Raw genomic sequence first — 18334 nt, forward strand, 5'->3', positions numbered from 1 at the left:
CTTATCTGATCGCTAAACTTCGTATATAATTTTAAATTAATTTTGATAATATGGATTACTTTAAAATTATGGAAGAACAAGGTATTCAAACTTCTTCGAAAATCCCAGGATCCTAATCCTCATGTCAGCATGAAACCGCCGATGTTGGTGATACATACATTTTATAATATTGGGTAGTCGAAAAAGTCTTTTCGTATTTTGTCAATAGATGTTCTTGCAGTCGTATATCTCCAGTGCCACCAATCACATTGTGTCATACCATATAGTGTTGGAAAGGTAAAATTTTGAAAAGTTGAAAAAAAGGTACAGCTGTTCAAGAATGAGTGAAAATAATGAAGAAATTCACTATATTTTGAAATTTTTGTATAAAAAAGGGAAGAATGCCACGAAAACCACCAATGAAATTTGTGAAGTTTACGGAGACGGTGCTGTATCAGTTCGTGTAGCACAACAATGGTTCGCTAGCTTCCGTTCTGGAAATTTCGAAATTTCGATTTATACTGATGGAATAAGGTTTCTAGCGGAAAAATGGCATAAAGTGGTTTATCTAATGTATTTGATGTTAATAATAATTATAGAAATTATATTTATATTGCCAACCAAACGGTGTTCTGAGAGTTTCTTAAATCGGCATTTTATTTAGTAATTTAATAAAGAAATCTGCATTTATAGAATTAAACCTAGTTTAATAACGGGTGAAAAGGTCTTCAAACAGCGTTTCAAGAATATCGCGTTTAGTGGTTTGAGATCTAAGTCAACAAGTTGGCAGCCAGTATATCAGCGGTAATCACGACAAAAAACTATCCCCAGGTACCGGTGATACACGCCTAGGGCAAAGCTAATATTTCCAAAACTATTTCTGTGAGAATATTCTCAAATATAATACATCCGATACGAATATATTGCGAAAAGGAAACGATTTTTTTTTTTTACAATGTCGACCAAAGCACATGGCGATCAGTGCAAAGTTGAATTGCGTTTGGGTTCTTGGTTGCATGCCTACAAAAATATGTGCGTGGTCGAAAAAAACGAAATACTGTTAACATTTTTCGAAATATTTGTTAAGTCAATTATTTGAAGAGGGCATTGAACCAGTACTAAGATTTAGAAATTTTAGAAAACAAGAAGCGTTGACTTAATTAGAGAAATACTCGTACCTTAGCCAAAACAAAAACCTGAACTTGGAAAGCATGTAATTGGTGCTAAAATTTGTATACTCCTGGATTCATATTGCAAGAACTAATCAATGGTCGTTATAAAATGGCGAATTATGCTATATTTCGGCAAACTCCCAAGCTTATAAAAGTTAGCCAGCTAGAAAACAAAGACCCAGTTAACAGAAAGTATTGGTAACTCAACCAAACAATGCAATAGGAACAACGGTTGGGAGAATTTGTGAGAGAATGAAGCATTTCTGAGACCAAAGTGTATGAGTATGTGTAGAGCGCATACCACTACAGAGGAAGGCAAAGTTTCGAGAGCGCCATCATGAACACCACTACAAATGCAACAAAATTCAGAGAGCAAATGCGACACACACACACGAGTGCGCGCCATCACACACACGCACACAAACCAAACAATGTGTGCTGAAAGGTAAATTGAGGTGAATTGTTGAGAGCGCAAAACCGAATCAGTTGTGCGGCAACTGACAGTGTAGAAGGATGTTATGTTGCTCGATTTTGTTACGATATAACCACTGATAAATCTAATAAACAAAACAATAGAACAAATCGAACATTAACAGCAAGTTTAATGCGCGCATTTACACAAGTACACACATGTGAAATAGATAAATAATAAATTGAACGAAAAATTATTACACACAATCGAATGCAATTAATGATTGTGGACAGGGGATGGGGCGGAGACGGCGTGTCGTCAATGGTGGCATATGAACATCATACTACAAATTGAAGTGTATGGATGATATGATGCGGCATTAGAAATCAGTGTTAATAACAACAATTACAACAAAAACAACAACAATTATAACAGCAAAACAAATAAATCGTCAATACGAATTAAGCGTCGGTCGAAAAAGGGGGCTGGCGGTGGTGTGCTTACTGGAGGTGCTGACAGTGGGGACACTGGAGTGGCGCTGCTGAGCTTATCATTGTGGCAATTGACATTGCATGTTGACAGTCAGTCGTTGAATGGCGCCCGATCAAGTGTGAAGCGTGCGTGTCGATAAACGGACGGACAGAATAGTGAATCCAAGCAAATAGCGAATTAACGTAACGCGTAACATAGCGAATAAAGTCGAAAACGGCAAACGATAGTGAAGTGAATTTACAGAGGATAATACAAAAACTAAATAAAACACGTTATAAAATATTGCAAAAAAATAAAATAACTTTTCCGCTGCATGCTAGTCGTTTTCTAGTTCCTACTACAAGCCATTTCTGAGCAAGTGCAAACAATAAAAAATTAAAAATAAAAATAAAAATTATTTGAACTTCGCAAAAAGTCCACTGTGTGAACTCACGGCATTTAAAAGCTACCTCAAAGCCTATGCCGCGAAATTCCCACATGCGTTCACAAAACAGCGCCCGGTAAAACCAATAAGAAAGCACGTCATTAAGCATCCAGCAATCAACAAATCTAACTTTATCAACAGCCGGTCAACAGTTTCAAATGCATCACTGCTTTTGACTCGTTAGGCGCGTTAGTTACGCTTCTGCCACGGACTTTGTATGCGCGTCGCGCCTGCAAGAAGTTGCTGCCAGCGCTAGGCAAATCTAAGCAAATATTAACTCATACGCCAAATTCACTGCAAGCGCACTCCCTCATATATGAAATATATATACGCTTTGGAGATCCTGTCTGCCATCGCTAACAGCTTGAGCAATGAACTGCTAATGATGCCGCGCCAACGCCGCTGCCAACAATCACTCAAGCGCGCAACCATATTTCCAATAGTTATAATAGAACTTGCTGAGAAATTAAGTAATAACGGCGTATAGCTCCTAACTAGCGTTCTAATGCTTCAACACGATCGCCAATGGTCAAGCGCCAATGACTTTTCAGTGATTGCACTCATTTTCAATAATCGCGCGTTGTAACTAGTGCATGTGGTGTGTGTCCAATTGGCCCAATTAAATATTATATACATATTTGATCGGAAATGCGTTGCTAAAGAAGCTTTTTGCCAAACAATAGTGTCACTCAAATACAATAAATTGTTTTGATCAAGGAATCAGTTTCAATAAGTGCCGTGTTCAAACAAAAAATATTAAAAAATAATATATAAACCTTCGTAAAAAACACTTTAAGTTAGAAAAGTTGAAAGCCGTCGCTATTGAAGTGAGAATTTGTTAAGTATGGATTTCCAAAGTGCTATGGAAACATTTGCAGAGGCTTGGGTGGCCGCCAATGCCGGACCACAGGTGAGTTTTGAGGCTAAAATGAAGATAAACAGTATTTTTGGTATATGTTTTTTAAAGAAATTAGAAATTAATATACTTGTTACCAGAAAACCATTTTCCATTTATTTAAATCAGTGTTTGAATATCTAAGTGCGCTAGTCTCACTTAACTAAACGATATTTAGCTTATTCAGACATAATTTGACAATTTTTAAATAGCTGGTTCAAACTCAAATTAATTTGGTAATTATTTAGCGTATTTTTATTTCGTTACATGATAACTAGAAATACTCTAAGTTAGCTTATAAACTATACACAATTGTGGCCTAAAATACTTAGTGCGAGCAAATTTAATGTAGAAGGCGATTTCTTCTCTCTCGGCTCGCTATTCTTACGATTTTAATGTTTAATATTATTGTAAATATTTTGGAAATAAATCTGGGAAATATGTGGTAGCCTTTTTATGATTTATCTTGGCTTCCAAATAAATATTTAGCCACTCTCGCACATAGGGTAGCCATATAGAATATAGAACAATAATTGAGCAATTCACAACCTGTCGTAAAGCATCGTTAAATCGTAAAATTATAAAAAACAAGTGTAAAAATTTATAATTTTACGATTTTACGATGCTTTACGACAGGTTGTGAATTGAACAAATAAATTTATAATAAGCTTATAAAGGGAAATTGTTTAAATCTTCTTTGTGATACTGAATTTGCTTAAATTTGCGTTTTTTTTTTATCAAAACATATTTTTTCTTAGTATTCTCATTTATTCAGAAGTTTGAGTACAATCTTATAAGTGGAATTGTACTAGAAACATTTGTGACAAAAAAGTATCCGGAAATTGTAAAAAAACGCAAAATATTTAATTATTTAGCAATATTTATTTTTTCGCCTTCAATGAAATCCCCACCAGATGTAATACACTATGCCAACGATTTTTCCAGTCCTCGAAACATTTTTCATAAGCACTTTTCGGGATGGCCTTCAGTTGCTTCATCGAGTTTTCGCTTGAAAACGGGTTACATTACGATGATTGCTGAATTGTTTGCATGTCAAACTCATAAACCCATGTCTCATCGGCTGTTCTCATGTTCAAAGAGACCTGTTTACGGTACTCTTTTTGAAAAAAAAAAATCAGTATTATCGGGACGAGTCGCCCAAGAACGCGTTTCATACCCAAAATATCCACCAAGTCATTCGAACGGACTCGGCCTATTGTGTCACATTGTATAATGTTTGTTCTAAATCGCTCAGGTCAACACCAAAAGGAGGGAATCGTAGCTTTTATTAAATCAGTATCACTTATACAAGTATAAATATGTAGTCTAGTATATAAAATTTTTAAATACACCTGCATAGGATTACGACTTAACCCCGGGTTAAAAAGTTTTGATTAAAAATTAAAATTTCATTTAAAACTGATATAAAACAATTTTTTTTTCTTTCAAACCGGCATTTGAGCTTAAAAATTAAAAGTATATTTTTAATGAGGTTTCTGGGGTTATTTTTTTAACCGGTATTCGTATTTCAATTGTTTTTCAATGCATTATTTGCAACACTAAATTAACTCAAATTTGTTTAACAAGCATAGAAGATCTTCAAGAACCTTACCAAGTAGCCATTATGTTCCAAATATGCTGCTGCTATGGCCCATCCTTGGGTTGCTATTAAAACATATATTATTAGCCTTTAATTTTCGTTAGCTGCCAATATTTATGTATGTTATATTGGGTAGTCGAAAAAGTCTTTTCGTATTTCTAATCAAACTTCACTTTTTTATATTTATAATGAACTTTAATGAACCAACTACCAACCAACCAACTGTATGTACTATCTACCATATTGGTAGACCACATTTTTCCATTTTTCCGCTAGAGACATTATTTCATCAGTGTAAATCGAAATTTCGAAATTTCCAGAACGGAAACGAGCGAACCATTGTTGTGCTACACGAACTGATACAGCATCGTCTGCGTAAACTTCACAAATTTCATTGGTGGCTTGCGAGGCATTTTTCCCTTTTTTTATATAATACAAAACTTTTTTCAACTTCCCCGAATTTAATTTTTTGGGTTAAATGAAGCTTGAAATCTCACCTTTCCTACACTATATGGTATGGCACAATGTGGTTGGTAGCACTGGAGATATAGGACTGCAGCGACATCTATTGAGAAAATACGAAAAGACTTTTTCGACTACCAATATTATTACAATTTCAATTAATTTTGCTTAATGTAGTTGAATATATGTAATTATTTAAATTTCAATTAATCCTATTTTCATGAAAATATTTGTTCATATATTTCCTCACGATGTGCATAATGCTTATCTGTGAAGTAAACAATTATCAATATAAATCTAGTTGCGTAAAAAGCATTCTTGCGATACTTTAAGAAGTGAAGTGCCAAAATTGATATACATACATACATACATATATGTATGTACATACATATGTGCATACAAACACTCTTGCCGCTATGCTTCTCCATCAATGCTAATTTTCGTATAGATAACAGAGATAACTTCAGACTGAATGTCTCCTACGCTGATATGTGTCCAAAAGTCAGTAAGTCTGTGGAAGACGAGAGCGCTAGCGATTCATAGTTACTTATCCCCAGCACATACATATATTCTAAAAAATATTTATTTATAATTTTTTGCTATATAGCTAAGCTTATTCCAAAAATGAAAATGCCGACGGCGAATTATTTCAGAAATTATAAAAGCAAAAATATTTTTTTAAATTTCTTTTCTTGTCATTTTGTAATAATTGTTGTTGTTAATTTCATCTATAAATTGTCTTAATTCGCACGTAGCCATTAATTAACGCCCTGAGCAAAAGAGCTGTGCTTAGTGCACAATCTTCAAACCTCAAAGATTTAAAAAAATTTTTTTTTTTAGTGAACAGCAATAAAACTCACAAGCATATGAATGCATTACAAAGTCAACATTGCAAATAAAGCAAAATCTTTGACTTACCAAGCCTAAACCCAAATATACACACTTGTGCACGCAAGCACGTGCAGGTGTATAAACACCACTCACACAAGCACATGCTGAAATAAAAATAACAAAAACAATTTACAGCTCACGCAACGCCAACAAAGGCAAAATCTAAGTAAACGATACATTAACCATGTGTTGTTGTTTTTATTTGCGTGTGCGTTTTTTTCGCTTTGTTTCAACGCTGCCTCACCAACAACCAAATAAAGGTGAAAATGAAAGTAATTGCTTTATGTTGTATATATGTATATAGTATGTATAGTATATACATACATATAGTATATATGTGTGTGTGCTCGTTGCAGATAGCTTCGTGTACCGTTATGCGACTATTAGCGCAGATTACGGTAATCCTTATCAGGCACTCTGTTGTCCAAGACAAACATTGGCAATGAGTAAGAAGCAAGCGACGTGTGTGGGTGACAATAGGCATAGTGGTTTCAGTATTAACTGTTAATTGGCGTGTGTTGTCTCAACGACACACTCATACAGTTGAACTCATTCAAAGATTGAGATTGTGTGGTGAAGCAGAAACGCATGACCGCTTTATATAGTGGATAAAGAGATCAAACCTAAAATTAAGTGTTCTCAGTTCAGAGTCAAAAAATATGTGCCAACAAAAACAAAAACTTAAATATATATACATACATATATGTATATACAATAAATATTAGTATGTACTACCGCTATCAGTAGTAATTATCTTCCGGGTCATTGCTAAAGTGCAAAAATGTTAGGATAATTAAAGCAAACAATGGGTACAGTGGATTATAATAGTAATGTGCACTGAATTATGTTGCTCATATTTTTTATACGAATATTCATTGTTAATGAGTAACAGCTCTTATGTGAAAATAAGTAATTCATTAATTTATTATCGTCACTTTGCTTCTCGCTGCATTACCAAGCCTAAGCAGTATTCAAAACAGATAATTGTTTATGGTATTAATTAAATTCTAATTAGCAGATAAATGCCAGTTGGCCGCAAAACTCGTGCAGTTTGAGTGCGCGACTATCGGTTGATATGACGTATGTAGGTTGGTATTGTGATAAAAAGTAATAAAATGTATACTAAAAAAATTTTTTTAGGAAAATAATTTTAAAGAAAAATTTTAAAACTAATGTTAAGTTTCTGGGTGTATTATTAGTTCTATAAATTTTGGAAAAAATAGTTTTGCCCCGCTCAAATGTTTGAAAATACATTAAATTAAGCTTTTCTCGGCTTCTCGTAATCATTATTGTGTAAAAAAATGTGTATACTCAACCACCCATAGCAGCACGGAAGCATTTCTTATGCCATAAGCGAGTATTAAAAGATCTTTTTCTGGACTTTGATCGGTCAAATTGGAGATTATAGCTTTGCCTTCAAAAATAAGACATTCCACATTTCATGAAGATATTTTCGCAAACAAGGACATGAGTTTTAGGTGTTATATGAGCGTCCTCTTGTAAAAAAACAGCCTTTTACAACATTTTTTCTCATATAAAAAGGAAATTATTTATTAGAATTTTTTATTGTTACAAACACACAAAGAAATTCCCAAATTTTTGGAAAAAATATGTTAAACTCGGCCATTGCGACGCCTTTCCGGTGACCCCTTGAAAAATAGATGCGTCCGCATTGGCAGGATAACACCTTACACGATCATCTAAAGTGAAAAAGTACGTATATTAGTTAGAACCTTAACATAGAACTTAGACGAAAGAAAAAAATGAATTTTTGGCAGATATTTTTATAAAAAAATTAAAATTTCAGTGAAAATATGGTGACACTTTTTTTCAAATAGTTGTAATCGAAGAAAAACTCTTCCTCCAGGTCTTTAAGAATTATATTCTAAACACCTGCGTAAAATTTCATTAAGATCGGTCGAATAGTTTTCGGGAAATCTTGCCCACCGACTTCAAAAACACAGTTTCGAGTAAAACGGGTTTAAAAACGGCGCACTTAGCCTAGCTAGCCTCGAGCGCTCAAGTTCTCAAGGCTGTATCTCCGAAATTATTACTCGGATCAACTTGAAAATTTAGAAAAATATTCTAGATGTGTTTTAGAGGTCAATAAGACAATAAAAAAAAATCGATTTTTGAAACACGTAAACACATGTAACCCCTTAAGCTCTGTTTATAAAGGAACTATATCCTATAATGGTCCGAAATTGGCAGTTCTGACAAAGGAGCAGCTTTTTGGAGAAACTTATGCGAAATTGCAGAACGATATCTCAAAAACTTTTCTTTTTATTTTTCATTTATAAGGTCTCAGACGATTCCTTCTGGGTATTACACAACTTCATGCCGAACTTAATAAACCCTGTTTAGGGTATAAAAATAATTTTCAAATTGGAAATGTCAAATTTAATAATTTTTTATTCCAACATCGTGCGGTTTTTTAAAAATCAGAAAAAATTTAGACTAAAAAGCAACTTTAGTTCCGTGAATTACTGTAATGAGTAAGCGCCTGTACTTATTTAACTCACATCTGCGGCATTTTGCAGGCATAAACAATAAAACGCTCATAAATACAAGCGTACACACGCACCATCATATAATTTGTAAATATGCCGACGAAAATTTTTTTTACATATCTACATTTGCACGTTTATTTAACGCTTTAGTTTGCTAACTCCTCTTCCGCTTTACCCCCTGTACGTTTTTCATATGCCGCTATCGGCGAGCGACGCGCCGCCAATGTGGCCATTTAGCCGCACTCAACACCGCGTCACAGATAAGATAATCCTGTTGACCCACTAAGCAAATGCGCATAAAGCGTAAGCGCTATGGCGCAAAGCGCAAGGGGTTACACGCCCAAACAAAGCTCCCCTACACAAGCTGGCAACAATTTAGCGTCACAACACATGAGCGCGAATGCACATACAAATCTACTTCATTGAGTTTGCAGCGCAGTTAATCCAAAAATATCTGATAAAAATAAAAACGAATTGAATTTTAATCGTAAGTCATGCGATTGCGCGTGCAAATGCCCATAATATAAGCGCTCGCCAACACACACACACATACACGCACATATATACACAAATGTCTAATGCTCATGTGTGTGTGTATTGCCTGTTGAACACTTAGTGATACATCTGTTGTTTGTTGTTGTTTTTTTACCGCAATATAATTGATTATGTCCCAAGTGTGTAATTATTTTATCTCTAAGTGTATATTTTTTGATTAATTCTGATTTAACATTATTTTAGTCCATTTTTTACGGGTTTATCGCTCAACAATGTTACTAAATAATGTTATGTATACACAAATATATTTGCGGTTGTATACATACATATAAGCTGGCTAATTTAGTATAAGAGTCGTAAGAACCCTGTAGGAAAACTTTGAAAAATCGTAAAAAATCGCTACAGGGTGACTATAATGTAAATAATATCAGAATTTTATAAAAAATTACATTTAATCATACCAACTGGTAGAGGTTTCTTCTGAATTTATATATTATGTATTTATATAAAAAAGTATACATATATTTTTATGAATGAAAAAATTAAAAAAATATATACGTAATATGTATGTATGTATGTATGTATGTATTACAAAAAATCAGCACCTTATTTAAAAAAACAACAAAACTCAACTCAAATTTATTTTTCCTACAGGGTATGGACTGCTTATAGACAGGAAATGTTTTTGGTTCGGGTTGTAACTTATAATAAACAAACACTTTAAGGGTTTACGAGTTTCAAATAATCCAAAAATATTGCTTACTGTCTTATTCTACAACCCCTCTAGAATATTGCGCTAAATTTTCAAGTTGATCCCAGTAATTGTTTCGGAGATACAGCCTTGAGAATTTGTGCGTTCGAGGCTAGCTAGACAAAGAGCGACGTCTTTAAACGGGTTTTACTCGAATCTGTGTTTTTGAAGTCCGTTGGCAAGATTTCTTGAGAACTACTCAACGATCTTCATGAAATTATATACGGGTCTTTGAAAAACAATTCTTAAAGACTTGGACGATTTTTTTTTTATTAATTTTTTCGATTTCGAAATTTTCATTGAAATTTTTATACAATTTTTATACTTGTTTTTTTTTTTAATGTCTGCCAAAAATCAAATTTTCGGTATTTGTATCCTTTTTATTTTTAGGATCTCGGGTCTAGTTACTAATTTTGGTCGTTTTTCAGCAATTGCTATCTTCAGTTTGATGAGTTGTTGTCGATAGCGTTCCCTATTAGTGGCTTCAACCGGTTTTAGAAGGTCATAAAACTGCATTCCTTCCTGATCCCACCAAATAAAGAGCTTGGCCATTGATTTAACCAGTTGGTGAGGCCTCACGTGTGATTTTTGGTCTTTGGGGCAGTCATAGTGAGTCCATTTTTCAACACTAGAAACACTCCGATGCAAAAACGAGTTCTTTTGTGGGACTTAAAAAGCATTTCATTATTTCATAGGTTCAATTTTTATGACATCAAATTTTGTTGGTTCTCTGTGTACCCTTCCTCGAGTAATGCTTCCAGTTCGTCACCTTCAAACGCCCTTCGCCATTCAAGCCGAAATCACTAGAGCATGTTCACCATAAAATTCCACCAAAATACGAAGAGTTTGGCTTCAAGTTGTTTTTATATCAAAAAAATTAAGAAAACCTCTAAGCTAAAACATTTTTCCAGTATTGTGTTAGAGCATTCACTCATTGGCATTTTAAATTCTTAAAGCAAAGCTTACTCGTGGTTCATAATAGAGCAAACGTGCATAATATTGTGGTTGATAAATGTGATTAAGTTAATTAATTATTTGCCATTAAGCCATTCAATAAATAATTGAGAAGATTAAGTTGATTACATTTATTAAATTCATTATGAGTGATACATTTAATTAAGTAAGAGTTTATCGAAATACAATGATGTTTATACACTTTGCTTGTAAGGAATTCAAACTGATTTGTTTTTAATCCAAAGTTTTTATTTTTAATAATCCAAATTTGGTAGAAAAATGGGTTCTGTGTTCAGTACGCCATCAATTAAATATTATCGAAAAAAATTTCACTGACCGCTTTTACTTTCTAAAAACTCCCAGCTTAATATTTAATTTTGCTTAGTCGCCGTTATTAATTTTTTGTGAAAACGATTAGTGATTTTAAGACCTTTAAAGGTAATTACTCTAAAACATATGTGAAAATTAATAGCACAATCAATTAAATGGCTGCTTCGAAATTTGTGGGCAGGCATTACCATTGATTGCATTCCTAAAGCTGACGGAACTAATCTACGTAATTATATATGGTACACTTACCGAAGAAAGTCCTTAGAATTATATTAAATAATATTTCTCTAGAAAAGATATTTTAATGTGGCAGCATTAATCGATGATAGCCAGGTATCTTTTAAACGGTATTTGTGTTTAAGCTTGCCAAAGTTCTTTTCTCTATGTGTCCATAGATGAATAGGCGATTTATTATTGAGATTATGACCTGAAATGATATGATAACTGATTCACTGGTATGTTTCGAACTATTATTTATTGGTGTTAATACTGGTGCCAAAATAGATGAAATTATCTACGACTTCAAAGTTATGACTGTAAACAGTGACGTGGGACCCAAGTCGCGAGTTCGGCGACTATATGTTTAGAAGATATTTCGCCTTGCCCTCGTTAACTACCACATCCATTTTCTTTGCAAATGATATCAATATCATCAGCGTACGCCAGCAGCTGTACATTCTTATAGAAAAACTATTTTCCCCTGGTGTAGATTGAAGAAGTTGCACGATAGGAAATCGCCTTTGCTTGTAACCTCGTTTGTTAGCGAACGGCTCGGAGAGGTCCTTCCCGAACCGGCCGGAGCTTTTATTAATGCTTAATACCAGTTTCAACAGCCATATTAGTTTTGCGGGGATACGAAATTCAAACATAGCGGCATAAGGGCAGATCATTTTCGTGCTGTAAAAAGCAGCTTTGAAATCGACGAAGAGGTAGTGTGTGTCGATCCTTTTTTCACGGATCTTTTCCAATATTTGGCCTATGGTGAATATCTGGTCGGTTGTTGATTTTCCAGGCCTAAAGCCACACTGTTAAGGTTCAATCAGTTTGTTGACGGTTGGCTTTAATATTTCACACAGTACGCTCGATACAACCTTATATACGATGTTGAGTAGACTTATTCCATAGTAGTTGGTGCAGATTGTGGAGTTTCCCATTTTCTGGATTGAGCAATGCACACTTAAATTCTAATCTTTGGGCATGCTTTCGATCAACTAATACCATTCTTTGTGTTTGTTGATGTGCGTATTTTGCTGCACAGAGGCGGGTGCGTATCTTGGCTGCAACAAGATAGTGGTCCGAGTCAATGTTAAGACCTCGGAGCGTACACACGTCTAAAACACGCGAGACGTGTCTTTCGTCTATCACAACTATTGGTGGATTTTCGATCTGGAGACAGCCAGGTAGCTTGATGAATTTTGTTATGCTGGAATTCATATTTCGGACCCCGGCGAAGTCGATCAGCCTAAACCCATTTGGAGATGCCTCATCATGGAGGCTGAATTTATCGACCGTTCTCTGCAAATTTGCGCTCCCTTATATGGGCACTGAAGTAAATGGCACAATAACTTAGTTGTTTTAGTCCTGGTCCCGTCCATCGCACTTCTTCGACGGCAAAGGTGTCAGAATTTACACTTACGAGGACATCAATCAGCTGTGCAGCGGCACTTTCCAAATTATGGGACCGGTCATTCCAGATGCATGCCCTTAAATGGTAATTTTTAATGGCATGGTCGTCATCAAAAGGGAGGGTCTTTCGTCCGAAACTGTTGTTTCTCTTTCATTGGTGGCATGTTTTACGGGTTCCGGATAATATGAAAAAAATATATTTTTTTTAAATTCATACCAGATATGCCCCTTAGTACTGATGCACCCGTTAGAGATTATGTTGTAAAAATATTTCAAAAACTTATAAAATATATTTTGCTAATAGGCTTTGAATGTTATTGGACATATATTCCATGAAATCAAAAATATATACACATGTATATCCGAGAAAAAACAGTATAGTGATAAATTTAAGTTTGAAGAAAAAGGATTATATGCATTAAGCGACGAGAAACGTGAGCAATGCAAAACACCTACACATACATATGCACTAAGTAATAACAAGAAAACCAACTCAGCGACGTCTTTGTTACACAGCACAAATATGTGAACAAGTATGTATGTTCAAATATATATGTACAGTTGGGTAAATGTATGTATTTATAAATCAGTTTCACCAAAGTGTTAGCTTCTTCGGGTTTTAATAAATTAATTTTGTATGTGGGGATTTACGCATTTTATCGCGCTCCAAACACCGAACGACAGGGGTTGCGTATACCACATGTATGACACACATACATACATACACACACACATGCATCTGCCTACTGGCATGCCTTTGCATTTGTAAATGCCTACGGCTATGTCTCTGTATGTCTGCGTGTTTGTGCCGGCTTATGGCGAGCTTATTGAAAAATTATGAAAAAGGGTAAATCTATATAATAAATAAATCGCCGCATTAAGCTTTATAGTGATGTCATTGTCATACAATGTGCGGTAGCATTGGTTGCTGTTGTTGTTGTTGTTACTTGATATAAGCCACATAAGTAATATATATCTTGCACTTACTTGCGCGATTGATTATGCCGCAGAAATTTTCGCTCTTCAAATGGTCTTCAAATCAGGAAATCAGTAGTTAGCAAATACATACTATAAAATGCGTTGACGTGCTGATAATACCTAGTAGACTACAAAAAACACACACACATACACACACACATGGCTAAACTATGCGGTTGCGTTGTCAACCCTACAATTTAACTCCAACTTAGTGGCGCGCTATCACCATATCTGCTTTTGCACGCCACATGACCGTCTCCCAATGTGTCGCATGTGTATTAGCACATACATATTTATCACCAGCGGCCTATCTCTCTGCGCAAATCCCATCACAAATAAAAACTCTTTTAATCCTTCATTGACAGTTGGTAATAAAACTGCGTACAAACTTTACTTGCCAGTAATCTACGCTAAAAATTGAAAGAAAAGTAAGAACATAACAGTTATATCGTTGGTTTTTGTTATTGTGCTAGGCGTAGAGATTAAGATAATAAATATCTACAGCGTTGAGTGAAAGCCGAAAAATGCTAAAAAATATAGGTGAGTAATTATCGTAGCTTTAAGCACACATACACATATATACACACATGTATGTACAAGTATAAGCACCCTCACTAAAATAAAATATTTATTTTCAGAAATCTGAAAAAAATAAAAGAAAACAATAAACCATAAATACCTACTTATTAGGTGACAATGTTTTTTTTCTGTTTGGTTTGTAGTAAAGTGCCACAACCCCACAAATCACTTTTTGTATTTTTGTTAATTATAAAGCATTTAATTTTATTGTCGCGATAATATTGGCGTTTATAGTTTGACTGCTTTACTCTTTTTTTCCGATACTAGTATTTGGTTTCGAAGCTTTCAACCGTTTTGTACGCCTCAATAGCGGATTGACAGATACACATGTTAGCCTACATGCACAAACAAACATACTTTCACATATACATACATACATATGTACACATCACTGTATGTATGTGTATGTACGAAGGCAGATAAAGCGGCGTGCTTTTAACACCGCACCACACGCCTGTTGCACACATTCAATCACAGAAAGCCACAAGCACATATACACGTATGTATGAGTGCGTGTGCGTGTGTACTGACGAACAATACGTTGGCCTAATAAGTGTATACAAATGGTAACTGATATGAAGCGTTTAAGCAGCTCATAAATTTTTACGCTTAATCTGTTGATTTTTGATGATTTCTTTGCGGCTTTTTGTTTGTTGTAACATTCGATTTCGGTTTCGGTGTGCGTTGTTGTGCTTGTTGTCGTTGTCATTGGCTGCTTTGTTTTTCCAACGATTCGCTGAGTTCGTGGCTGGTGCAGCAAAGTGGTAAAAGGGTTTAATTTGCCAAATATTTCGGCTGAAATCATTTGATTGCTGCGTGGATATCACACTTTTTCACATTCATACATACATACAATTATGTGTTTATTTTGTTTTTGGCATTTTATGGCGTCTATTTGGTGTTGTATTGCTCACGTAGTTCTTAGATATATGTACATATATCTATCATAAATACGGCTTAGCACCGTACATCAAAGTCGAGGACAGGTGCCAACGCGCTGTGATGATTTTTACCAGACATGATTCATTTTTACCAATAACAGGTTGTTGTTGTTCAGGGAATATTTAACATACTTTATAGTTGTCAAAACCAAGGAGCGTGGTAGTCGAATATCAGAGAGATATAATAGAATATTAAAATATTAAATATAGATATGTAGGTAGTATTGAAATTTTTGTAAGTCTATGTGGAGAATAACTTCTGCAATCTCAAGTACTTAGGGCTGGATGCTGAAAATTTTCCATAAGCGTCAACATATGATACAGGAGTCCACTTTTCGTTTCGTTTTCTACTACCATGACCTCCATCGTTCCTACAACCTTTCTAAACAGAATTTATTTTACAACCAAGCTTCTCTCTAGATAACATTTAGCCATAACATGGTTCCTATTTTTAAAACTATAGCTATGTTGTTCAACTCAACAACAAAAACTTAAAAAACAAACACATCACGGCGATGTTCGAAAATTTCTTCTTCTAATTCGAGATACCAATTGTAGTCTAGTCCTTCTTCACCTCATCTCTCCAACGGAGTTGAGGTCTTCCTCTGCTTTTCCCGGTGGACATTTCGTCGAATACTTTCAGAGCTGAACGGCTTCCGCACCATATAGTAGGACGGGAATAATGAGTGACTTATAGCGTTTGGTCTTTGTTCATCGAGAGAGGACTTTACTTCTCAGTTGCCTACTCAGTGCGAAGTAGAACCTGTCGGCAAGAGTTATTCTGCGTTTGATTTCGAACTTGAAATTGTTGTTTGTGTTAATACTGGTTCCAAGATCAATGAAATTATCTACGAGTTCGAAGTTATGACTGTCAACAGTGACGTGGAAGCCAAGGCGGCAGTGCGACGACTGTCTTTTTGTCTTGCTCTTGTTCACTACCAGACCCATATGCTTTGCTTCCTTATCCATTCTGGAAAAAGCAGAACTAACGGCGGTTGTTGAGGCCAATGATGTCAATATCATCGGCTTACGTCCGTAACTGTACATTCTTGTAAAAGATTGTGCTGATGGTAGATTGAAAGTCGCACGATAGGTGGTCGCCTTTTCCGAAACCTCGTTTGGTATCGAACGGCTTGGAGAGGTCCTTCCCGATCTTGACGGAGCTTTTGGTATTGCTCAACGTCAGGCGACGAACTGGTGGTGTGTGTCGATGCTCTTTCTTCGGATCTTGCCTTAGATTTGGCACATGGTAAATATATGATCAGTTTTTAGTTTTTCCAGGCTTAAAGGCCACACTGTTAGGCGCATCGGTCCCTGCCGCTTTGTTGTTTCGCAGAACAACGGAAACTACCGAATATATTTATACTACGCAGCTTGTCGAAGCCTGCTTTGAAAAGGTAATTAAAAAGATTGGTCGGATATCCTAAATTTTCGATTTCTTTGCCTTGTTTCCTAATTAAATTAAAAAAAAATTAGTTATTATGACTACTGCTACCTTACGACTGTGTTTTATGTCTAAAAGTTTGCTAACCTCAAATTCCAAGTAAGGAGAGTGAGTAGCATTCAAGATTTTTTTATTACCAGAAATGTTTAAAACTTTATTGCTGGGAAACTGTTTAATAAATACTCTTAGATAATTTAGAACAAGCTATTTGCTAGCCGTCGCCATAATGAACTTAAATAGCCATGTTCCTGGAGATCATAGAAAACCTGCACCTCCTTATAATAGAAACACTTAGGAACAACTAGACTACCCGAAGCGCTTTTAATCCCGTAAAGATAATATTTAATCCCTAGTTGATCAGCCATATAACTAATCCAACAGCAATACCATATACCAATACCAAAGTATCGAAAAGTTATTAACAGCATGCAATTTTATTCATATTTTCATTCGAAATAATCATCCTTCAATTTTCTGCAAAAATAACAATAACACCGTTTTAATTACCGCAGACAACGTCTGACATTAACAACTTCATCAGCTGATAAGTTTAAACACCAAAAATCGCAGAAAGCGGTACTTTTGAAGTTAATGTTACATATTATCAGCGTGTAGCACCATGTGCTGACACATCGGTATTATACAATATGTATACCATACATCAGTACGTATGTGCTACATGTAAGAACTCACTCATATCTTAACCCACTTTTCGCAACAACAACTACACTAGATTCTCTTAGCTGGCGTTGGAAAAAACGCCATTTGGGTGTAAGCAATTAAGTTAAAACGTTTTTCGCGTACAATAAATAGTTTTTAAGGCTATCTGTATTGTTAACTGTTAACCAGCGAACGATGAATGTTCTTTTCGCGCGAAGAAATCGAGCAATTTGCGAAAGTATTGCTTTGCCACGTACTATATTATCTAATACTGGAATGGGGACACGCTGCTTATTTTTAAATCTTGACTCATGCGCGTTTATTACAGGTACGGTTGTTTTTGTAGCTGTCGTGCGATTTGTTATTCATTTAATTTTTCGTACCCACTTTATAATGCTTTGGAAAATCTTGACATTCAATAAGCCTTTAATGCATATTTATGCTTAGAGATTAGCATTAGTTGCAAATCCGCAAATGTGCTAATAAACTTTTGCTTCGTTTTCTAAGCGCTGCGGTATTAAGGTTGTAGCCGCGAGGTAACCCGGTAGGAATGATGCCAATGATGGGTGGCTGAAGGTGGCTATTGTGGAGTATACAGGATATACGAGTTTTTTCGCAATATATTTTCTTATTACTAAAGCAATACTGGATAAAACTAATGTCTTCGAGAGATTGAGTCATAAGTCCAACAAATAAGTTGAACACCGAAATTGAAATATTTGAAAAAAAAAATTTTTTG

The 18334-nt window shown here is 35.1% G+C and overlaps 1 protein-coding gene across 1 annotated transcript in view; it reads left to right on the forward strand.

The window, feature by feature from the left end:
* Window positions 1–1654: 1654 nt before the first annotated feature.
* LOC126755644 (uncharacterized) overlaps window positions 1655–18334 on the forward strand; it is a 156743-nt gene continuing 140063 nt past the window's right edge. Inside the window, exon 1 of the mRNA XM_050468357.1 lies at window positions 1655–3389. Coding sequence (XP_050324314.1) covers window positions 3324–3389 — 66 coding nt within the window. The 5' untranslated portion in view covers window positions 1655–3323. The remainder of the gene's footprint in view (window positions 3390–18334) is intronic.

Source organism: Bactrocera neohumeralis, chromosome 4, assembly GCF_024586455.1.
Source record: "Bactrocera neohumeralis isolate Rockhampton chromosome 4, APGP_CSIRO_Bneo_wtdbg2-racon-allhic-juicebox.fasta_v2, whole genome shotgun sequence".
In the NCBI taxonomy this organism is placed as follows: domain Eukaryota; kingdom Metazoa; phylum Arthropoda; class Insecta; order Diptera; family Tephritidae; genus Bactrocera; species Bactrocera neohumeralis.